The 25,329-nt window shown below is 33.7% G+C and overlaps 2 protein-coding genes and 1 long non-coding RNA gene across 3 annotated transcripts; all 3 read left to right on the forward strand.

Moving 5' to 3' along the window:
• Positions 1-910: 910 nt before the first annotated feature.
• On the forward strand, positions 911-3,439 carry LOC110664339 (patatin-like protein 2). Its single transcript, XM_021823978.2, has 7 exons — positions 911-1,283; positions 1,534-1,715; positions 1,831-2,020; positions 2,152-2,316; positions 2,410-2,712; positions 2,836-3,008; positions 3,094-3,439. The coding sequence occupies exons 1-7, from the start codon at positions 1,149-1,151 to the stop codon at positions 3,170-3,172; spliced, it is 1,227 nt and encodes a 408-aa protein (XP_021679670.2). The 5' UTR covers positions 911-1,148; the 3' UTR covers positions 3,173-3,439.
• A 4,115-nt stretch (positions 3,440-7,554) lies between these two features.
• On the forward strand, positions 7,555-8,345 carry LOC110664341 (uncharacterized). The gene is made up of 2 exons (XR_009141808.1): positions 7,555-8,091; positions 8,180-8,345. It is a non-coding gene; the product is annotated as an uncharacterized LOC110664341 (long non-coding RNA).
• Positions 8,346-12,677: 4,332 nt separating this feature from the next.
• On the forward strand, positions 12,678-15,274 carry LOC110664340 (patatin-like protein 2). Its single transcript, XM_058130511.1, has 7 exons — positions 12,678-12,978; positions 13,073-13,257; positions 13,411-13,600; positions 13,729-13,893; positions 13,976-14,278; positions 14,584-14,756; positions 14,860-15,274. The coding sequence occupies exons 1-7, from the start codon at positions 12,844-12,846 to the stop codon at positions 14,960-14,962; spliced, it is 1,254 nt and encodes a 417-aa protein (XP_057986494.1). The 5' UTR covers positions 12,678-12,843; the 3' UTR covers positions 14,963-15,274.
• Positions 15,275-25,329: the final 10,055 nt, after the last annotated feature.

The raw sequence follows: 25,329 nt of genomic DNA on the forward strand, positions 1-25,329 counted from the left end.
AATAAATAATTAATGAGTCTCTATAACTCCATAAATTATTTAAAATTATACTATTTATTAATCACAATAGGTTCTACTATCTTTCTAATTTAATAATTATCAATAAAATTAAATTAATTATCTATTTGGTATTGCGTATGGAAGTCTAAAACTGTTTTTGAGAATAAAAATACTATTTTAGATGCTCCTAAAAAAATAGTTTGAAAAAATTATTTTATTATTTTAGTATTATTATGAGTAAAATTTATTAAATTTAACTTTAAATTATTTTTTAATACTCTTTAACAAGTATATTTAAAAAAGTGATTTTATCAACCGCAATTTTAATAGTAATACCAAATAGGCTCTAAATATATTTTTATATCAACATTTTTATTGACTTTCAATATCGACTCAAACGTCGCCTTTTAGGAATATGAAATTTGAATTTTAATTCAACATTGCAAACCATCATACTGTGCCTTCGTCAATGTTTTCATCCAGACAAATCAAGTATTTGTGTGAATAATTTAATAAACTGGGAAAAAATTGGCCCTTCAATGTGGATAAACTAGGAGCTAACAGAATTAATCAATGCCATCGGAGAGGTATGTACTTAATTGGCTTCATTCGGGTCTTTGTTCATCACCTAAATATATATTCTAACCTACAAATCACGTGCAAGAGTCTCACCTACTAGTGTACTCGAGTTGCTGTGAGCAGGCTACAGGGTTCAAATCAAATTTGAAGCTTTCAAAGTTCTCTACTATTGATAACTATGTCCAATATTTTGATATATCCAGGAAAGTGCAAGTTTGGTCAAAGTTGATGAAGATTAAACATGGAATAAAGTGGGTGTTTGTACGATCTGCGTACCATGAGAGTCTATAAATACCCATGTCCAAAGAATCCCTAATCACAAATTCATCAAGCTATTTTCAAAGGCTTTACTACTCAAGTTCCCTCCTAAGGATCCTCTCTCTCTATATATACTTACAATCTCTCTGCTTCTATCTCCGACAATATATACGTACAATCTCTCTGCTTCTATCTCCGACACATCAAGATCACTACTATATAAGCTCTTAAAATTTTTAAGTTTCACACACCTAGACTCTTCAAATCATCACTCTTGCGCACAGTTTTTCTCTTGATCATCAATTCCTGATATGGAAGGAACAGCCGCAGTGGCCCTTCAACCTCCAACTTACGGAAACCTGATTACTGTCCTCAGCATTGATGGGGGTGGAATAAGAGGCATTATCCCCGGAACCATCCTTCACTTCTTGGAGTCTGAACTTCAGGTATATATACCAATATTCCTCAAACATGCAGGAAGAGCCTTTCCTCCAAGTCAGTCCATCATCAAGCATATGACCCATGCACGCATGCAAGGATATTAACTCTCTTTTACTTTTAAGAGAAAAAAAAAAGAGCCTTGTGTACATATAGGGCTTTAATTTATATCCTTAGTTCATATTGTAATTTTTATTTTTTAATTTGATTACAAGAACTGAATATATAATACGTGTCTTTTGCATTTGCATGGTCCAGAAATTGGATGGTGAGGATGCAAGAATCGCAGACTATTTTGACGTAATCGCAGGAACAAGCACCGGTGGTCTAGTCACTGCCATGCTTGCTAGCCCAGATGAGAAGAATCGTCCAGTGTTTGCTGCCAAGGATATCAAGGACTTCTACCTGAATGAGTGCCCTAAGATTTTCCAACAAGACAGGTAAAAAAATCATAACGATCAATAACGCAAAAGAAGCTATTTTTTATTTTCTGCTTTTGGGTTGGTAAATTATAACATGATTTCGCTTTTTTTATTATTCTTTTTCAAACAACAGTTGTCCATTATTTGCTGAAACAAAAAAGGTGATAAAAGCTCTATCAGGACCAAAATACGACGGAAAATATCTACGCGCTCTTGTCAAGGGAAAACTTGGAAACACGAAATTGAACCAGACATTGACGAATGTTGTGATTCCAACATTTGATATCAAAAGACTTCAGCCTACTATTTTTTCCAGCTTTCAGGTTTAATTTGCCATCTTCTCTTAGAATTCACCGCGTTATAATTATCAAGTATTACATGAATGTGTAAATTCTATTTTCAGGTATGCATGATATACAATGATTTTCCCTGAAATTTGTTTTTCATTGGCCAGGTTAAGAACAACCCATCTATGGATGCTTTACTCTCAGACATATGCATTTCAACCTCAGCTGCACCAACTTATCTTCCAGCCCATTATTTCGAAACAAAAGATGAGAAATCTGGAGAAGTGAGAGCATTCAACCTTATTGATGGCGGTGTTGCTGCAAACAATCCGGTACTCGATAACTTTAAGTCGTTTATTAATTACAAATATAATTGCATGTTCTCTGGCAAGTCAACTCTATTAACTAAAACGATTTTCCATCAGACTTTGGTTGCCATGGGCGAAGTGACGAAGGAAATTATCAATGGAAGCCAAGACTTCTTTCCTATAAAGCCAATGGACTATGGAAGATTTCTAGTCATATCCTTAGGTACTGGAACAGCAAAAGCTGAAGAGAAATACAGTGCCCCTGAGGCAGCAAAATGGGGTGTGTTGGGTTGGTTAACAAGCCACGGTTCCACACCTTTAGTCGATGTTTTTACCCAAGCAAGTGCGGACATGGTAGATTTCCATATTTCTGTGGTCTTTAAAGCTCTTCACTCGGAAAGTAATTACCTTCGGATTCAGGTATAATAATTCTATTCAGCTACAACACAAATTCGAAATTAAATCAATTATCTTATATATTATTCTATTTCTTTGTTAAAAAAATAAAAAATATTAATATTTTCTGAATAAAAATTCGTTCAGGACGACACTTTGAACAAGACAGTTTCTTCTGTGGATGTCGCCACGAAAAAGAACTTGGATGATCTTGTAAAGGTTGGCGAAGGGCTGTTAAAGAAACCAGTTTCCAGGGTGAACTTGGAGACTGGAGTTTTTGAGCCTTCTAATAAAGAAACCAATGAAGAAGCTCTTATAAGGTATGAAAACCATTCACAACTTGCTCTGGTGATTGAAGTATTAGGCTAATCGTTCATAAAATAACAGTCTGAAACATTCTTGCAGGTTTGCCAAACTGCTCTCCGAAGAGAGGCGGCTTCGCCATTCTAAATCACCCCATGTACAAGCTGCGAATTCGAAATGATTATACCAAAAACAGATCATGTGATCCGTCTTTTTATTGTTTTGTTAGTGGTATAATACACGGGTGGTTGAAAATCAAGAGGTGGGTCGCAAAACAGCGCCACCTTGATTATATAATTCTTTATTATTCTGAAGTTGTGGTTGAATAAGTCCTCAGTGGGACAGAGTTGTAAGATTCCTTTTTTCAGTTATTTTCTTTAAATTCTTTGGGCATGTAAATCAATTAAATAATTGATCTATCTGTGCAAATAGTCAATTTTCATTACCACATTATTTGTGCCTTGTCTTTCTCTCTTTTCTCTCCCTTATGCTTTAATTTTTTTACTCTAATTAGATGATATTGCATATCATTAAACTAATAATCTGATGCTTAGTATTAATTTGCTTCTTAAATTCTGACAAATTCATCATCTTTAAAACTTTTTTGGGAAACAATATGCAAATCTTAAACAAATTATTTTTTTTTATATTAAAATTTGTAATTAGTAAGTAATCATTTTACTTTTTAAACTGTTTATTTTACAGAAATAATTTTACTTTAAACAAAATTTCCCCATTCCATGAACAAAATTTCCCCATTCCATGATTTTCTTCGCCTAACTCTATGCAAATATTGATGGTCAAATAAACATTTCACGTGCCAAGAAAATGATTATTAGTTATTTAAAAATATTTGGAGTATAAATACGTATCTAATTGGGTTGGAATACTTGACAATTATGTTTGGGACATCTTCCTCGAAAGCTAATTTTTGGAAAGAACTTAACAAATGTTTGAGCACAGGATGCATGACAATGGCAAACTTTTCCAAATGAGGTCGAATAACAAGTGACAAAGAACATAATGCCATACATGTACGTATTTTATTTTTTTTTGGCCTCAACTGTGGTGACAATAAATCAACTAAAACGGTAATTAAAGAGAGACGAAATGTCGTCACTAGCAAGCGAAACCTAATGAATGATGACTCGAAAAGCCCAATGGCTCTACTGTTTCAACTTTCAACCAGTCGACTGTGATGGATGCCTAACCCAATTAATTTTTGTATGTTTGTAGGATCATTTGCCTGCGTGTTTTCTTTATTTTCCACGGCTTCTTTAATTAACGTGAAACCCATGTTTCATGAAATTGACCAACGCAATTAATGTGTTTCATTGGAGGCCTGCTTAACGCAATGGAAAAAAATAAAAATTAAATATTACTGAATTTTAATTTAATAATATTAAAATAATTTTTAATATTTAAAATATTTAAATACAAAATAAAAAATTTTAGATTTTGAATATCCAGATAAATTAATCAGAAAATTTATGTGATTAAGAAATTTAACAACTCTTGGACGGTGCACTGCATGTGCATGGAAGGAATCGATCTGATGTTAAGGACATCCCATATATCACTGGTATATTACTTTTGAGCCAAGGGAAATTCATTAACCAAGATTCCGTTTGGATTACATAAAATAATTTATAAAAATATATTTTTAAAAAACTAAATTATTTTATTGCTTAATATAATATTAAAAATTAATTAAAAATAATTAAATTTATCATAAAAAATTAAGTAAAAAAAACCATTAAATTGGTCATTAGCAACCCATAACAAAATAAAAGGAGTAATGATAGCCAAGTAAGTATTAGGAGAATTTCCATTCTTTAAATAAGAAGTTATTTTCCTAAATTTAAAAGAGTATTTTTCTATGATTGGGAAAAATGATTTCTCTATAATGTTTTTATTTTTTATTCTCAAAAAGTTATTTTTCAGGCAAATTTTAGAATTATAGCTTTCCTAATTTAAGTATCATCTAAATAAAAATAAATAAGATTTTGTGAGAAAATCAATTAATTTAATTAATCCAAAAGCTTAAGGGGGAAGACAAGAAATACGTAGTAGATCAATCTTCCTTCAAAATGTTTAGTCTGTTAGCATGGCTGCTATATGCTACTTATGATTGCCTAAAAGATTATTGTTCTATATGTGTTTATTTTATATGCTACTTATGCAAGTTATTCTCTTCCTATATACGATTTCGGTTTGCCCCAAAAATTATTAACGAGGCTTAATATTTAAAAGGTCCAAACCTTGTTTTTATACTTTTATTTAAATAGTTTAATTTTAATAATTTTGTTATAAATATCAGTTTCAATAAAAATTAATTAGTTGAAAACCCTTGTTGTAATTAAATGATTTTTTTATTAAATTGATTTTCATAAATTTTTTAATTTTAATAAATTTTCGTTATATGTAATTTAATTAAAATTTAAAATTATGATAAATTATAATTAAAATTAAAATGACAAACTAAAATCACACGATTGTAAAAATATGTACTTTTTTTTTTACCAGTAAACCTTAATTTAATTTAATTTAAGTTAATTTAATTCAATATATATATTTAAAAATCATATCAAATATAATGATTTTTCTTATTTAAATCGGATCTACTATGAATAAAAATATAAATATGTGAGATCTATATATTTAATAGATTAATTTCATTATATATCAATATATTTTAAATTCATAATAAATTAAATTTAAATAAGAATATCTTTAAACTAATCAGACTGCTTAATTTAAAAGAAACCCAAGTGCCAAGTGTTGTCAATATTAATTGCCCACTAGCTAATATGATTAACAAACTATGTTGGATTTTATTTTAATTTTTTTAATTATAAGCCAGACTAATATTGCCGTGCTGCAATTTTTGAGTAACGTACATGTTAATCGTCAACCCTCATACTTTAATATTTGGTTTTCCGTGCTTGGAAATTCTTTTAAGTTTAATCTTTCACATGTATTTTGTTAAATAATCCTATTCATCGAGACAGTGTTTGATTAAATTATCTTAATTCCGGTCTCATGCACATAATCATTCATGCAAGGATTGACGTGCTTATATCTTGATAAAATCATGATCTAAATACATATATAATTGAACAATGTACTAGTAGTCGATTCAATAATGGTTTTCTCTTCTATATACTTTAATTTTTGTCCTCTGATCATAATTAAGAAAAATGCTGATGCAAACTCAAATAGTTAGGATAAATTACACACACATATATATAAAACACAAAGACGGCTTGTTGGGCCTGTTCGATTTCAAAGAAACCCAACTATTTAGCGTGGTCAATATTAATTGCTATGTTTTTTTTTTTTTTTTTAAATATGCAAATAATTAAACACTCTCAAGATCAAAATTTAGGGATAGGATATGCTTTTTTATAAAATTGTGATAATTTGACGGTAATTTATACAAACCAAGGTACGTATGCTTACATTATTGGTTAATTAAATTAATTATTCTCATACACGTAATCATCATCAGTGATCATGCAAGGACATATATCTTGATAAAATCATGATCTAAGTACTTATATAATTGAACAGTGTACTAGTAGCCGATTCAATAATGGTTTTCTCTTCTATATACATTAATTTTTGTCCTCTGATCATAATCAAGAAAAATGCTGATGCAAACTCATATAGTTAGGATAAATTACATATATTATCCCTAAAAACTGTAGTACATATGTCATCTACAATTACCACTCTAAAAAAGGAGGTGAAAGAAGAATCATTTGTTTAAAAAATCATTCACGTTATTATATATAATTTATCTCATAAAGTTATTTTAATTCATTTTATCCAAATTTAATTAGTCAACCATAAAGTATATTAAAATATAACACTAACATATGAAATTCAAAAAATTGAATATATTTTACTATTTTCTCAATTCAAAAATTAATACAAGTATGGATTTATAAAATAAAAAACAAAAAAGTCAAAGATCCACAGAAATATTCTCGATAAGAATACTCCGACACTTAAATTAGAATTAGTATAAATAGAGTGTATGTAAGATTGATTTAAAAAAATAACGTACTTATCTATGAAGATTTTAACTGCTTATCTATGTATTAAATATAATCTAAAATAATAGAGGGATTCAGAATATCTTTAATAGATATAATTAGTATAGAACTCTATCATTCGATTGGTTGAACTATATATTTAAGTATTTTAATTTGTTACTGCATTAAACATTATCGCAAATTTGAATATAGTTAAGATGTCATCTTTGGTGAATATAAAATTTGAATTTTAATTCAACATTTCTATCCATCATACTATGTCTTCGTCAATGTTTTCTCCCAGACAAAAAATATCCCCTGTGAATAATTTAATGAACTGAAAAAAAAAAAAATTGGACCTTCAATGTGGATAAGATTCATTAACTCAATTGAATAGGGTACGCAATTGGCTTCATTCATGTCTTTTTGCATCACCTAAATATATATTCTAACCTACAAATCACGTGCAAGAGTCTCACCTACTAGTGTACTTGATTTGCTGTGAGCTGGCCATTGGGTTCATATCAAATTTCAAACTTTCAAAGTTCCCTACCATTGATAACTATGTCAAATATTTTAGATGCATCCAAGAAAATGCAATTTTGGTCAAAGTCGATGAAGATTCAATCATATATTGATATCGTTCATTAAACATGGAATGCAGCCCTGCTCTCATCTTTTTTTTTTTTTTTGGTTGGCCACTCACCACTGCGTCTATCTCACGCTCAAAATATGTATTATTCTATTTCCAAGTGCTAGCTTTGTCCACTTTCTTCGTGAAACAACAGTGTTGCAGGCTCTTGTATATTTTGGGGTTGACTGGTTGTGCTGATTTTCTGCAGGTCTCTTCTGAATGGAATCCTGTTGCTGCTGATTTTATGTGCTTTTTTTTGCTATCATTTTGTTTGGTTCTATTTGATTGTTTGCTGCTGTCATTTCGTTTGCTGCTATTGTTGTATGGTTTGTTTTGATTGGAATTAGTGCTTGCTCCATAGGATAGGTGTACTGGGATTTACTTGTCGGCAGCTTATTAAAAAAAAAAAAGAAAATCTCTTACAAGGTATGAAAACCATTCACAACTTTTCTGGCGATTGAAGTATATAGTACGCTAATCGTTCTTAAAATAACAGTCTGAAACATTCTTGCAGGTTTGTCAAACTGCTTTTCGAAGAAAGGCGGCTTAGCCATTCTAAATCACCCCATTAACAAGCTGCATATTCGAAACGATTACCCCAAAAACAGATTATGTGATCCATCTTTTTATTGTTTAATCTATTAGTGGTTTGTGGAAGAAAATCAGCGCCACCTCAATTATATGATTCTTTATTATTTTGAATTTTTGGTTATTATTTGTGCGGGTCTTTCTCTCTCTTAAATTTTACATTTTTATTTTTTTATTTTTATAATTAAATATTTATTTGGAAATGCAAAAGTTCTTAATTTAACTATTTATAAATTTATTATCTTTGAAAATTTTCATGAAAGTACGGTGAAAAATAGAAATATAAATCTCTCGGAATCCCTGGTGCATGCTTCTCCAGCTGTTAGTAAAGGAAAGGGCACTAATAATTTTATTAGAGATATTATTCCCTCTCATCACTCTTCAGATGAACCTGCTTGTCAGCTCAATAATTCGGCTCATGAGGATAGTCCTAGTTTAGAGAGTAACATGCCTTCAACATTTTTTAAAGTTAATCGATTGCTAAAGAAAAGGAGGAAGCGCAAGTCAGTTAATGAACTCTCTGGGTTTTATCCAAAGTTTTCACTCAAAGGAAAAAGTAAACCTAGTAAGATCAAGCCCACTAAGCCTCTTATCGTATCTGATAGTGAAATCCGGCATATGAATAACTTGTTCCGCCCAAAACCTACTGTGTCCATTCTTCTCTCGCCTAGTAAAGAGGCTAGAGCTGTCTTAGAAACAGGGAAGAACTCGGGCATCATTTTCGAAGGAGATGAAGAATCCATTCTAAAGCATTTATTGAAATGGATTTCAGATGATCGACTTCACAGTAATCATCTTAATTGAAGAAGGTTATATTGAAGAAGAATTTAGGGCTAGTTTTTGTTGGTGATGAATCCTTTTTTTGGGTTCAAATGGCTAACCACATTGCACAAGATTACAATGTTCCTACACTTATGAACTGAGGCATCCAATGTTTCCGTTTTAGACTTCTATCATATTCTTTTTGTTTAGGAAATCATGCATGTTGGTTGACTTTATTGGATTGTTGATGTGGTTGGGCTCTCTAGAGTTAATTTTGTTTGGAATGAAGGGTCATGTTCTGTTACTAGGAATAACATTTTCAGCAATTGGATTCTATTAACAATTGAAGGATGTCAACTTCTGACATGGAATAGTTTTATAGAGTTTTAATCTAATGGAGCATGCGAACTTGTTTTGTGGGGGATGCAATTCATGTGGAGGAAAAATTTAAGCAGTTCACTTTGCCTTAGTCATTGATTCGCTGATTTGGGATGTAGTTTCATAATCTTGGAGATCATAGTAGCTGAATTTCACTTTTGGTTAGTCTCCTGGATTGTTCAAGCAAATGCAGCATTGTGATTGGGTTTTTGGTTTAGTGGATGATCTACATATCACATGGTCTGACGCTTTATTTGCACTCTCAAGGCTAGTCAAGCAATGGTTGAGTAAGTATGTTGTCTTTGTTGCTTTTTTTGTGTTATGTTTTGTTTGTTGTTCCTATGGGTTGGAGGCGTATTTGCTCTCTAGGTTGGGTGTAAGGGGTTTGCTTGATTGTAAGGGTCTAGCTTTTGGAGCATATCCTCCATCGCTATACCTCCCACAATTTTAATAAAATTGTTTTTGCTTCTAAAAAAAAATCTTAAACTTATACAAACTATTTTTTTATATTAAAACTTGTAATTAGAGAAAGTTATCCATTTACTTTTTACTTTATAATATAATAATCATTTAATTATTAAATGATTAACCCAATAAGATTGAATTACTATTTCTTATTAACAAGATCTTAATACATCACTTTTCCCTGTCCCAATTCTAAATATTGATGCTCCAATAAATATTCTGCCATGAAAAGTGATATATATATATATATATATATATATATATATATATATATATATATATATATATATATATATATATATATATATATATATATTAGCTAAAAAATTTTTTTAAAATTTTTATATTTAGCATTCTTGACATAGAAAACAATCCCCTTACACCTATATATGAATAGCTAACATGTGAAATATCTTTGGTAGTCTAATATTAAAAGAGTTGGCTCTAAAATAATGTGGAGCAAATGAATGAGGCAGCCCAATCCTAAAATCTAACTCAAAGAGGATGATTATCAAGTATTTATACTTAGCAGCACTTTTGCTCTATACCGATTGGCGTGAGACAACAAGAATACTTACAATTATGTTGGGATATCTTCCACGAAAGCTAATTATTGGAGAGGACGAACTTTTTAAATGTTTGAGCACATGAAGCATGACAGTGGTAAATTTTTTTTTTTTTTTTTGGTCGAGAGATAAACACACACAAGATTCATTGATGGGAATGAATACTTATTAAAACTATAACAACTACAACAAGATACTTATTCTCATATAATGCCACATACCTACGTATTCGACCATTTCTGGTAAGGATAAGATGGAAGCTTTCTCTTTGGCCTCATCTGTACTGACAATAAATCAACTAAAAAATGATGAGAGAGATGCGAAATGTCACTAGCTAGCTAGCAAAACACAATGAATGATGGCTTGAAAAAGTTGGAAAGCCAATGGTTCTGCTGTTTCATTGTTTCAACTTTCTTTCTTTTTCTTTTTTTTTTTTTTTCCTCAAATCTACTTGTTTCAACTTTCAACCAGTCTTCGCTTCAATTTTTAGGACTGTGACGGATGCCTACGAAATTTCTGTATATTTGTAGGATCTTTGCCTGCATGCTTTCTTAACTTTCTATGGCGTCTTTAATTACCGCGAAACTCATGTTTCATGAAATTGGCCAAACCCATATATAATATATATTCCATTTGCTCAACACAACTTATTCCATTGGAGGCCTGCTCAACACATTAATATTTCAGCTGTTAATAAAGTTCATTCAGAAAAAAAGAAAGAAAGTTTTATATAATGATAAATTTCAATGATATTAAAATGGTTTTTTAAAGCTTAATATAAATTTAAATTTTATTCAAATTTAAATTAACAAAAAATTAAATTTCAAAATGTTCAGATTAATTAATGTGGAGATTTATGTGATTAAAAAAATTTAATAAATCTAAGGGTCCATTTGAGATTGCTGTTAGAATTGTTGTTGAGAAAATTATTTTTTAAGATATACTAGTTAGAGAGTATTAAAAAATAATTTAAAATTAAATTTAATAAGTTTTAGACATAAGAAAATTAAAATAATAAAATAGTTTTATTCAAACTACTTTTTTAAAAGCATTTAAAATAATACTTTTATTCAAAAAAATAATTTTAAATCTCTAAATACAATGCCAAACAGGCACTAAGACGGTGCACTGCACGTCCATAAAATAATGAATATGATATTAAGGACAACTCATATATCTACTTTATTACTTTTCTGCCAAGGAAAATTCATTAAATTTTAGAATTCTAAACATAATAACCTAATTTTAGTATCACACGGGTACAACAAAAATAGGGAAAAAAAAGTCAAGATATTTTGGTTTATTGCTTTCAGATTTCAACGTATGGCTCTCAAGATCTCCAATATGAATGGCAAGGAAGAAATTGGGAAAATGAACACGAAGAAAGATTGAAATAAGTGAACACCATAATTAATTTCTTCCTCTCATTCATTTGTTACAGATAAAGCTGAAACCCAATGGTTAACCTAAAGAACTTCTTCTATATATCACTTGTTATATGTTAACTTTGTAATCTTGTTTGAAATTAAACCGCATCATCACTATTCTCGCTTGTTCTGATTCTAAGGTCATCTTTAGAATTATGAAGCTCGAATTTAATCTTAATTAAAATTAAATAATTAAATTAAAAAATAATAATAATAGTCAAATCCAAAATAGATATATATTTTATTTATAAAAAAAATACATATTTTGATGTAAGAAAATATATATACTATTATTGATAATAAAACTAACTCCTTGTTAAAAGGCAAATTCCAATACAATCGACCTAAAAAGCAAGAAATAAAAACAAAACACAGCAGTTATGAGCAGAAAATAATGTCAGACGCCGCCATTTTCGAATCGAAAGTAATGTTAATGTTAAATTTGTACGATTTAAAATTCTTAGAATATAATATGAGCACGTCTTCATCAAATATGCTGCCAAACAAAGATGCATTGCCTTATAATTCCATAAAGAGATCAACTTGGCGCACAAAAATTAATCATGGTGGTATTTCTGCTACCCTTTACTCTCACCTACAAATCACATGGCCAGTGAGTCTCAACTACAATTCTCAATAGAGTTGATCCACGCGTTTTGGGTTCTAAATTTGTCCTTCTTTGGATGACCAGCAGCCATTATGAAATATATCCAAGAACAAAAAAGGATTAAAGTGCAGTCAAAGACATGGTATAGAGACATGGCATATGTATATCCGTGCATTGATCAGGAATATGATTCTATAAATACCCCCATGGACGGTACGATTCGTTACATAGCTAGAAATCAATACAAGACCATAAAATTCTCTCCAACACTACTCATCAAAAACCACACAATACATATATTATCTCTTCTCTCTAGCTGCCACACCTCTCTGGTTCTCTATCCTCCCTTTGATATATCAGAATTTCCAACACAATAATTTCTCACATGGAAGAAGGAACAAATCCACCCTTGCAGCCTCCAACTTATGGAAACCTAGTCACCATTCTCAGCATTGATGGGGGTGGAATAAGAGGACTTATCCCTGGAACCATCCTTAGTTTCCTAGAATCTGAACTTCAGGTAGGTTATAGTAAGTAATAAATAATCTATATTTAGGCCATATATACTGAGACAAGTGCTAACTCATAATATATATGACTTGGCCATGTTGTAGAAGCTAGATGGTGAAGAAGCAAGAATTGCAGACTACTTTGATGTTATTGCTGGAACGAGCACAGGTGGTCTTCTTACTGCCATGCTTACTGCCCCCAATGAAAATAATCGACCCCTCTTTGCTGCTAAAGATATCAAGGACTTCTACCTCAACCACTGCCCTAAAATCTTCCCACAACCTAAATGGTAATTAATAATGGAGTTCACAAATCTGAACATTCATTAACCAATTTAGTTTTTTAAATTAAATTATTTGATGTCTGATGTTGTAATTATTTCTAACTAAATTTTGTTAATTAACATGTTCTTTGATTTTCTTTTCTAAAAAAAAAAAAACAGTTTCCCATTATTTAGACAAGTGAAAAAGGTGATCAGAGCAATTTCGGGACCAAAATACAATGGAAAATATCTACATGGTATTGTTCGGGAAAAACTAGCAGAGACAAGATTGAATCAGACACTGACAAACATCGTGATCCCAACATTCGACATCAGACAACTTCAGCCAACCATCTTTTCCACCTACGAGGTTCGATCAGTTCCAGATATTCTTTAAGAATTCAAGTATATATAAGGAAATGATGGTTATGATCGATGTGGGTTAAGTTCATTAATAATTACTATAATATTTTTTTTCTCGCTAATTACATGGGCTAGGTTAAGAGGAATCCTTGCTTGGATGCTCTACTCTCGGATATATGCATTGCAACCTCAGCAGCACCAACTTATCTTCCAGCCCATTATTTTGAAACCAAAGACGAGCAAACTGGAAAAGAGAGAGAGTTCAACCTTATAGATGGTGGAGTTGCTGCAAATAATCCGGTATTTGCATGTTTTATTTTATGTTTTTAATTGAAATTACTTATGTGCTTATTAAATAATTAATTTCTTGGATTCTCATCAGGCATTAATTGCTATTGGTGAATTGACAAAGGAGATGATAAAGGGAAATCCTGACTTCTTTCCGATAAAACCAATGGATTATGGACGGTTTCTGGTTATATCATTAGGAACTGGGTCACCAAAATCGGAAAAGAGATATGATGCAAATAAGGCAGGAAAATGGGGTCTGCTGGGTTGGCTAAACAGTGGTGGTTCTACTCCTTTGGTTGATGTCTTCACCCAAGCAAGTGCAGATATGGTGGACTTCCACCTTTCTGCAGTTTTTCAAGCCCTGCACTCTGAACAGCAATATCTTCGCATTCAGGTATATCTATTCATTCATCACTTTTTTATTATTATTATTTTCAATGACTTGCATTGATTTTTTCACTTTAAAAAATCTTTCAAGGAAATAAAGTTGGCAAGATTTGAATTCATAACTTTGTATTGTGTAGTTAATAATTACTACTTCCGTCTCAAAAATAATAGGCTATTAGAGAAATCGATACTTTAATTTTTAATTTTCATTGGAAATTATGCTTTTTCTTTTCCATATCTAATAGTTAAAATTATAATTATTTTTACAATAATGTTTTAATGCTAATTGTAAATTGGGACATATACATGCAGGATGATACATTGAGTGGAATAGAATCATCGGTGGATATAGCTACAAGGGACAATTTAGAAAATCTTGTCAAAGTTGGTGAAAGATTATTAAAGAAACCTGTTTCCAAGGTAAACTTGGAGACAGGCACATTCGAACCCACTAATCAAGGGACTAACGAAGAGGCTCTCAAAAGGTAATTAAGAAATCAAATCAAGCTTTTTTTGTAACTGACTGTTTATTTACTCATTAAAACATTTGTAATTAATAAATTAAAGAATTATCTATTTGTCTTGTAGGTTTGCCAAACTACTCTCTCAGGAGAAGCAGGTTCGCCTAGCTAGATCACCCCATGGACGACTTCTTTTAAATTCTAAAGGACTGAAGTTAGATTCCATTTAAATAGATGTGAATTTTAATAAATTATATTAAAATTTTATATTTTTTTATTAAAATATAAAATTTTATTATTTTAGATGTTCATCTTTTAAATGGACACTCATGTAAATCACAATTTCATGTTTCTTTTATTATTTTTGTAATAAGAAGCTTAGACTTCAAGGTGTGGGATACGTGAACTAATAGAATCCCTGAAAGGGTTTCTATTAAGTTCGCAATGCTGCAAGTTTTCTAATAAGTTACCAATGTTGCAAGTTTTTTCTTTCCTTGAATAATGTACCAAATTGTTTGAATAAATTTCCATCTTTCCCTTTATTATATTGTTTTTTTTTTAATTTACGTTTTGTTTTGGTTAAACGAAAAGATGAAAGAGAGAGGAGATAAATTAAACGAGAAGAAAGAAAGAAAGAAAAAAAAAAGAAATTTAAAAACGAAGTGAAAAATATATTTCTCTCTTATTAATAATTTGCTTGTGAAGAAAGTTAAACTTGTAAAATATTTCATTTAAATTTATTATTAATATAAAAAATAAATTTTAATAGCATATTATTTTTTTTATTTAGCTTTAACTAAAATTTGAACTCAAGATCTGTCATGACCCAACCTATGGGCCGGACTGGCACTAGGATCTGGGCCCCCCGAGGTCCGTAGTAAATCTAACTATTTCTCAACCCAATTCAAAGGCCCATTTGGGCTCAATTTCAAGAATTCAACCGGACAGAGTCCGGTCATAAAATAGAGCATTCAACAGGGAGTTTTTCACTCCCCCGACCTGTAAACACAATATATAATAAATTGGGGAGCTCAGCTCACCCTCCATATAATCAAAATGTCATAACTTGAATGGGAGCTCAACTCCCTCATTCAATACCATCATGCATACAGTTAATAATTTTACAGGTCTAACATAACTTTTATAATACAAGACCAGAATAAAAATAAGTACTTCTAGCACATGCGGAGTCTAAAATTTAACTCAATTGTACAAAATATATTAAATACTATTAATGGACCTATGAAGAAAAAGAACAGGTTAGCCACAATAAATAATCCTCCTGTAGCCTGGAAAAATAGATGAACATGAGTGAGCGTTCGACTCAGAGAGTAAAATATCAATTTTAACTATAATTTTTATAGCTATCTAAAACTAATGCACCCTGTAGAGTAAAATGCAATATCGTCATAATTTTCATACAATTCATATCATAACAGCAAAAAGGTAAATTTGGAGCACTCACACACCCAAAACTGTCAAGCAATACATATATGGAAGCTGATCTCTTATACAGCCCTCTTAATCCAACCTCTGCCAGCGAGTGTCTCTCAAGCCGGACTTTCGCTTAATAAACCAAATGCGGGATCCCAACGAGTGTCTCTCAAGCCATGTCTACCCCGATTTATCCATAAAGGACAGGGTCCCAGCGAGTGTCTCTCAAGCTGTGTCTACCCGTCCTGTCCATATCCAATAACATACCACACGCACGCCAACGTACACACACTGCTCCAAATTACCACAAACAACATTTATAACACTTCATCAATTTAAAATGCAATATAAATCATACCTAGTATTTAACTACATAGATATATATATTTATAAGTGATGCATGGGCATGCTTAAACATATAATAATATCAAAATTACAATTAAAATTAATATTTTACTCACAGACTTAACCGAAATCAATGCGATGGCTGAGCGGAGGAGGAAGGCTGTCCCAGCTCACTTGACAATTTTATAGCAATTATTTAATATATTTGACTCGATTCAAGCTTAGAAAAGACCAAAGGCACCCTAGGTGCTGAAAATCCGATAGATTCTCCCCTATACCTAGAACCTACCCAACCTAAAAAAGGGTTCAAAATTCACTTCTATATTCATAAGCCATACATTCACAACTCAATCACATCACATGGCCCCTCCTGGGCCCACCAAAATAGTCAACAATTACTATTTGAAAAATTACAATTTAGTCCCTACAATTGCCCCTTTTGTAAAAACTATCCAAATGAACTTTAAAAATTTTAAAACTTTGCCCTGCGGTCCTTAGCAATATTATAGAGCTAACGCAAAAGAAATTATATTTTTCTAACCAACCACGAATATTTTATAGATTTTTAATCAAAATCAAGCACTAGATAATTAAGAAAAATGAGGGTTCGGGTTTACCAATGCCAATTCCGTCTCTGGAGACGCGTCCGGGATGTCTAAAAATGGTGGGGTAGCCTATAACCTTGACCCAATTCAGAGACTTTTTCGATAGCTTGTCTGCCTAGCCCGAAATTACAGACCCGAGCAACTGTTGAATTTCCGCGAATCGAAGGTACCTACGCTAAGCCCACAACACGGGGGTTAGTATATAATTTTTACGAAATTGTCTAAACTCATTTAATGCTTATAAAAACACTGTGAAGTCTCATGGGACCCATCAAAAAACGGCGTCAAAAAAATTTGAAATGGGTATTGTCGCGAAACTCTCGATAAGTGGAGCACTCTGGAACTCTCAAATTTTTGGTGGGATTTATAGTTTTCGAGAAATCTAGTAGAAAGTCAAAATGGGCTAAAACTTTTCGGACAAAAATTGGACAAACTGTTGATGGATTTTGGTGTTCTTAGTGTCTATAGAAAGCTCTCGAGGTATAGATGGGTTTTGGCACAAGACCCGGTCCAATTGGTGGCCTGATTGGCTGAATTTTGGCCGAGAAGATGAAACGGCATGCTGTATGTGTAAGCGCCTTTAGGCGTGTTTTTTCGGCATTCAAGGCGGCGGTCGGCGAGGGGGAAGGGCTGAGGTGGTGTGCCGGCGAGCTGGGAAGGCTGGAGGCGGAGGGAGGAGAGAGAAAACAGGAGAGAGAGAGAGAGAGAGAGAGAGAGAGAGAGAGAGAGGACGTCGAGGGCGAGTGCGAAGAGGAAAGAAAAAGAGAAAGAGGGCCGGTTTAATTCGACCGGTCCGATCTAGTCCGGTTCGATTCGGCCGATCCGATTCAGAATGCAAAAATTTGAATTTTTACTCTGCCTTGGGACTGAAAACGAGGCCCAAAAATTTTAAAAAAATTCTAGAAAACTCATAAAAATTCATAGAGCTCAAACATATTTTTAGTTTTGCCACATGGTCTTTAAATTAATTTTTAAAAATCATCAAATTTTTATATTTTCGAAAAATTGAACCCGATTTCTAAAATCCAAAAAATTTCAAATAATTTTCCAAAATTTAAATAAAACAAAATATTAATATTTACTCATAAAATAATAAATTTAAAAAATTAGGGGTGTTACTTTCTTCCCCCCTTACAGAAAATTCGTCCTCGAATTTTACACAAGGTAGAATAAAAGATCAGAATCACACATTGAATAAATAAGGGTACTTGCTACGCATGTCTCGCTCTGACTCCCAGGTGCACTCTTCCACTGACTGGCTCCTCCACAAAAGCTTAACTATAGAGATCTATTTTGATCATAGCTGCCTTACTTAGTAGTCCACTATGGCTACAGGTTGCTTCTCAAACGTCAAGTCTTCCTTCAGCTCTACTATATCCGGTTGTAGCACATGAGAAGGATCAGGTATGTATTTCCTAAGCATGGAGATGTGAAATACAGGATGAACATGAGAAAGGTTGGGTGGTAACTCCAACCGATAGGCAACTGCTCCAACTCTATCAGTAACCTCAAAAGGTCCAATATATCGAGGTGCCAACTTGCCCTTCTTCCCAAATCTCATGACTCCCTTCATCAGAGAAATCTTCAGGAATACATAATCGCCTACTGCAAACTCTAAATCCTTTCATCTGGGGTCTGCATAACTCTTCTGCCTACTGAAAGCTGTTTTCAATCATTCTCTTATTAAAGGAACCATCTCTGAAGTGTACTACACTAGGTCTACATCATGCACCTTCGCTTCTCCCATTTCTGTCCAACACAAAGTAGACCTATACTTTCTGCCATACAGCGCCTCATAGGGTGCCATCCCAATACTGGAGTGATAACTGTTATTATAGGCAAACTCCACCAAGGGTAACTGGTCATCCCATTGACCTCCAAAATCCAAAACACACATGCGAAGTATGTCTTCCAGTGTTTGGATTGTCTTTTTGGACTGCCCGTCTGTCTGAGGGTGGAAGGCAGTACTAAAGTTTAATTGCGTGCCAAGTGCCTTTTACAGCTTTCTCCAAAACCTAGAAGTAAACTGGGGCCCTCTGTAAGATATTATAGAAGCAGAAACTCCATGCAATCTGACTATTTCTTGAACATAGAGCCGAGCGTACTGTGCAACAGAATATGTGATTTTCAAAGGCAAGAAATGAGCTACTTTAGTCAGACGATCTACAATTACCCATATCGAATCATATCCCCACGTGGTACGAGGCAACCCAGTCACAAAATCTATAGTGATCATTTCCCACTTTTATTCTAGGATAGGGAGCTCTTGCAGCTTCCTTGACGACCTCTGGTGTTCAAACTTCACCTTCTGACAAGTCAAGCACTTGGACACAAAGTCTGCTATGTCTCTCTTCATGCCATTCCACCAGTAGCTATCTTTTACATCATGGTACATCTTGGTGGAGCCTGGGTGGACATTGTACAGTGTATAGTGTGCCTCTTGCATGATTTCATTTCTGAGATTGTCCACGTCGGGCACACACATCCTAGAACCTTGCATAAGAACGTCATCATTGGCAAATCCAAACTCACCACCTTCACCCTGCTATACTCTTTCTATGATCTTCATCAATTGTTAGTGTCTGTGCTAGGAAACTCTGACTCTGTCTCACAGGTCTGGTCTCACTAAAAAATAGGCCAATAATACCCCCTCATATGAAAGATCTAAGATTAGACCTTGATCTATCAACTCATGTACTTCCTGAATCAACGGTCTCTTCTCTGCTAATATGTGCGCCAAGCTGCCAGAAGATTTTCTACTCAAAGCATATGCTAATACATTGGCCTTCCCAGGGTGGTACTAGATGATACAATCATAGTCCTTCAGAAGCTCCATCCATTTCCTTTGTCTTAAATTTAAATCCCTCTATTGGAAGATGTACTTTAAACTCTTGTGGTCGGTGTATATCTCGCACACTTTACCATACAGGTAGTATCTCTAGATCTTTGGAACAAAGACTATAGCTGCCATTTCTAACTCATGGGTGGGGTAGTTCTGCTCATGCCTCTTTAGCTGCCTTGAAGCATAAGCCACTACCTTTCCATTCTGCATCAAAACACACCCTAAGCCAACTCTGGAGGCATCACAGTACACTGTATATCCTTCACCACTCATCGATAATGTCAACACAGGGGCGATAGTTAGACACTTCTTAAGCTTCTGGAAGCTCTCCTCACAATCATCTGTCCAAATGAATGGAACATTCTTCCGAGTTAACTTAGTTAGGGGAGCTGTTATCCTGGAGAAATCCTATATAAAGCGTCTATAGTAGCTAGCTAGGCCCAGAAAACTTCGCACCTCAGTGACTATTGTAGGCCTAAGCTAATCAGTTACAACCTCAATTTTCTTAGGATCCACTTGAATGCCTTCACTAGAAACCATGTGTCCCAAGAATGAGATGTTTTCTAGCCAAAATTCACATTTTGAAAATTTGGCATATAGCTAGTGCTCCCTCAAAGTCTGCAACACCATCCTCAAATGCCACACATGTTCTTCCTTGGTCCGAGAGTATACCAAAATGTTATTTATGAATACGATGACAAAACGATCCAAGAATGGCCTGAACACCCTGTTCATTAAGTCCATGAAGGCCGCTGGTGCATTTGTGAGTCCAAAAGACATCACCAAGAATTCATAATAACCATATCTTGTCCTGAATGCTGTCTTGGACACATCTTTATTCCTGATTCTCAACTGATGGTAGCCTGATCGTAGGTCTATCTTGGAAAAGAATCTAGCCCCTTGGAGCTGATCAAACAGATCATCGATCTGAGGTAGTGGATACTTGTTCTTTACAGTCACCTTGTTCAGCTGTCTATAATCAATACACAACCTCAAGGACCCATCTTTCTTTTTCACAAATAGAATAGGAGCGCCCCAGGGTGAAGTGCTCGGACATATGAAACCCTTATCCCAAAGCTCCTGTAGTTGCTCCTTTAGCTCTTTCAATTCTGTTGGTGGCATCCTATAAGGCAGCATTGATATGGGATTTATACCCGACACAGCATCAATGCAGAACTCTATTTTCCTTTCTGGTGGCAACCCTGGAAGCTCCTCAGGGAAGATATTCATAAATTCTCTGACAACAGGAAAATTTTCTATGTTAACACCTTCTACAGATGTATCTCTCACAAATGCCAAATAGGGGTGAGCAATCGGTTCAAACCGAACCGAACCGAATTAAATTATAAAAATCGAACCGTCAATTTTAGAAACCGAACCAAACCGAAATTGGTGAAAAATCGAATCGAACCGAACCGCTTTATTTCGGTTCGGTTCGATTTAAATCGATCGGTTTGATTTTTGATTGATTTTTTAATTTAGACTTGATTTTCAAGTTATTTGGTCTAATTTTAACTTTGGTTTGAACCTAATAACCATTAATCAATGAAATTAAACAATTAATATATATAAAATTAAATATAATTCATAAATTTTCCATAAAAATAAATTAATTCAAAAATCAATTCGATTCGATTTGACTATATAAATCACTATTCGGTTCGGTTCGGTTTAACCGATTTTTTCTCTTCAAAATCGAACCGAACCGAAATAACCAAAATTTTTATAAATTAAAACCGAATCGAATCGATTAAATTTCAAAACCGAATCGATTGAACCGAATTGACTCGGTTCGGTTTGGTTTTTCGGTTTGAACCGAATTCTGCTCAGCCCTAATGCCTAATACCCTTGACATCCACGCCTTAACATTTTTCTAGCACTAATTACTGACACCAAGTTATATGGAGCCACGCTCCTGTCACCATCAAAGCTAAACTCTTCCATACCAAGTATATGAAAATACACCTTTTTGTTCCTGCAGTCTAAAGTATCATAATGAGTTGCTAACCAATTTATTCTCAAAATCACATAAAAATCCATTACCAATAAAGGAACCAAGTCTGCTGGGAGGATCCTTCCATCCACTACTACTAGGCTACCCCGAAAAACCATATCTATATTTATGTTATCACTAAGCGGGGTAGCTACAGACAATGGGCATTCTAAAGTTGTAGGGTTCCTACCCAATCTCATAGCAAACACTGGGGAGGCAAATGAGTGCGTAGCACTCGAATCTATCAAAACACGAGCCTCATAGGAACAGACTAGAAGAATACCTGCCACAACTGCATTGGAAGCCTGAGCATCCTGGTGGGTCAAGATGAAAACCTGAGCTTGACCCATACCCTGCATTGCAGAACCCTGAAATTGACTTCTACCTCCTGACCTGCCTCCAAATCCACGTCATCCTTATCCTCACTCATGGCCATCGAATCGATCGCCGCCATGACTAAGTACTGGATACAATTAATGAGGAACATTTGCAACAGAACCCTGTGACCCCATCTGTGGCTCGCTGAACATTGGACATTCTCTAGCAAAGTGACCCTGCTGGCCACACCAGAAACATACTCCTGAACCCATCATACAAGGTCTTGAATGTGCTCTTCCACACTGTGTGCAAGGTGCCAAGGAGGATCCTGAACCAGACCCAGAACTTCTATAACTCGAACTGTGACCACTACTGGATCCATACCCTAGTCTGAATCCTCGAGATTTGTGTTTAAAACCACCCTTCTTGTTGTTTCTACCCCTTCCTCTATAGTGATTTTGGCCTCTACTATCTGTGGTACCCATGTAGGGAATACCTGAAGAACCTTCTGCTCTATTCTTCTTTGCCCTTCCACTGTCATCTCCTGTATAACTAATCTCAATCTATCTAGCTCGATCAACTATCATATCAAAAGACATATCAGACATCATGGTCTGGTTTGCATACCTCCTGTCCAGCCCCTTTAGGAACTTCTTTACCTTCATACTTTTTGTAGCCACTGCTGTGGGGGCATATCTACTCAGTTTTAAAAATTCTGTAGTATATTCATCTACGGATCTACCATTCTGCCTTAAGGCCTCAAAGGCCTACTATTTTTTATCTCTGAAACTTTCTGGCACAAACCTGTTGATGAACGGTTCCACAAACTGGGTCTGTGATAATCCCTCTATACGAGGTAGTACGTAGTCTGTCATCCACTGTCTTAACACTGGCCCCAATACATCCTGCACACACTCTATAAGCCTCTTATCAATCAACTACAACTCCATCCTTACATGTTTGCAGAAAACGAAAAATCGATAAGCATCATCTTGAAGGAGTGGAAGCATGAAAAATACAAGTTTATACCATTGAATTAAAAAATTGTCACCTAGGGTCACATGCATCATGCAAGATTCATTTTTAATTATTTGATTTCAATGATAAACAACATATTAAAACTCTTTTAATATGTTTTTGGATCTACATTTGCCATTTAAGATTTTAGAATTAATCAGATTAATTTTAAGAACTCTAGATTAGATCAAGAACAAGTACACTAACCTCTTGATGCACTGCAGTGTGTTTGGCACCTTTGGGATGCGTCTTTAGGACACCAGATGTTATCCCTCTAGCTTGTCCACACTAAGATCACCTATGGCAGCCCTTAAATAGCTTCTAAAGCTTTTTCTATGAATTAGAAGCCTTTTGAGAGATTACAGATGTAAACAGGACACTAGAAATAATTTCTAGTATTTTTAATTCAAGAGATTGATGGCTAATCTCTTTGAATTGATGAGAGATGAAGAAGAAGAGAGGGGAGATGTTCTTTGGGTGGCTGCACCAAAGAAGAACAGCAGCCCACACATTTTACTCTTTCATAACAACACTTATATAGCTAGGTCATCACTTAAAACCTTTGCCACATGTCACCTTCTGATTGGCTCTAGGTTTAATTGACCCAATCACATTGTGCCAAGTGTCAAACCTATATTTAATCTTGATTTTAATCATTTTACATGATTAAAAGACATATGACAAGCTTATGTGTATTGTCATGTGTCACCATCTCATGATGCCACATGTCACCCTGTGAAATGACCAAAATACCTCTATGTCTTACTTTTGAGTTCTCAAACCAAAATAATTATTTCTCTTCTTCTAATCAATTTATATCAAATATAAATTAATTAATTAATCTCTATTAATTAATTTTCTCATTAATTAAATTCATATTTAAACACTTTAAATATAAATTTAACTTGTACTATACATCCAATAATCTAGATTTGGTTTTAAGCCATGCTAGAGACTTTGTAATCTAATTGCAAACCAAACCTATTTAATTAATCAATTAAACTCTTTAATTAATTAATTAAATCATATTTAATTTGGTAATTACTTGTGTATGCGTGTGACTTACTAGGCTTATCACTAATTAGCAATGAGACATGATATCAACTCTTAATATCATCAGAACTCTTTCTTACCATAAATGATTTCTCTAAATCATTTTATGTACCTCATAGACCATGGTTAACACCTAGCATAGCATGCCATGGCCACCCAATCAGTAATAAGGTTTACCTTAAATGAACCTATAATCATATGTTACCATGCACTAGAATCTCTCTGTTACAAAATCCCAACTCAAGCTGGAGTCATGGTTTATGTCAAACCCCATTTGCTATGAATATTATGTTCTCTTTTAATTCTAGTTCTCGATTAAAAGATTTTCTCATCAGAAACTCTTTTCTGATTAAATCTATCTGTTCTGGTCAGGAACTTGAAACATCAAGAATAATTAAATCAACATAGGATTTTATCCCTATTTACTTAGAGGAATAGATTCCATCTTGATCAACACCTACCTCCATATAGAACTAGTAGGAGCCAACACATGCCCATATACTCATACACAGTACAAGTATGAAAGCAGTATCAAACTCAAAGCACCTATATACAAGATAACTATGCTATCTCAGGTCTAAAGATTATATGCACTGATATGATTTATGACAATACATTGACAAGAGTAAACTCCATGTGCTTGTCATAAATGTCACTGGTTCGACCTACTTATCTTGTATAAGTGCCTATCATGTTTGTTATATGACATGAGACTCACCATTCCATTGTAACACCCTCCCGGTAGCAACTCCGTACATTCTACTGTTTCGGTGACCGGTGTCGGTCCGGACAGCTAGAACGTCCGGAAAAATATTTAAACTAAAGTCAGGAACCATAATTAACTCAAATATTAATAAGAAAAATTTAGTAAAAATTTTAGAAATAAAGTACAACCAAGTTAAACGAGCCGGTGCCCTAGCGATGGGTAACCCAGAGAGAAGTTGCGGTTCTCGCAACTAGGAGCCCTAGACCCGGAGGAAAAATTATAAA

The sequence above is a fragment of the Hevea brasiliensis genome, chromosome 12 (assembly GCF_030052815.1).
Source record: "Hevea brasiliensis isolate MT/VB/25A 57/8 chromosome 12, ASM3005281v1, whole genome shotgun sequence".
NCBI lineage: Eukaryota > Viridiplantae > Streptophyta > Magnoliopsida > Malpighiales > Euphorbiaceae > Hevea > Hevea brasiliensis.

What these genes read in the sequence shown, in the direction of transcription:
- LOC110664339 (XM_021823978.2), top strand. Translation starts at nt 1,149, where the DNA reads ATGGAAGGAACAGCCGCAGTGGCCCTTCAACCTCCAACTTACGGAAAC. An exon ending in TCTTGGAGTCTGAACTTCAG is followed by an intron (nt 1,284 to 1,533) that starts GTATATATACCA and finishes TGCATGGTCCAG; the next exon opens with AAATTGGATGGTGAGGATGC. An exon ending in AATGAAGAAGCTCTTATAAG is followed by an intron (nt 3,009 to 3,093) that starts GTATGAAAACCA and finishes ACATTCTTGCAG; the next exon opens with GTTTGCCAAACTGCTCTCCG.
- LOC110664340 (XM_058130511.1), top strand. Translation starts at nt 12,844, where the DNA reads ATGGAAGAAGGAACAAATCCACCCTTGCAGCCTCCAACTTATGGAAAC. An exon ending in ATCTTCCCACAACCTAAATG is followed by an intron (nt 13,258 to 13,410) that starts GTAATTAATAAT and finishes AAAAAAAAACAG; the next exon opens with TTTCCCATTATTTAGACAAG. An exon ending in AGCAATATCTTCGCATTCAG is followed by an intron (nt 14,279 to 14,583) that starts GTATATCTATTC and finishes ATATACATGCAG; the next exon opens with GATGATACATTGAGTGGAAT.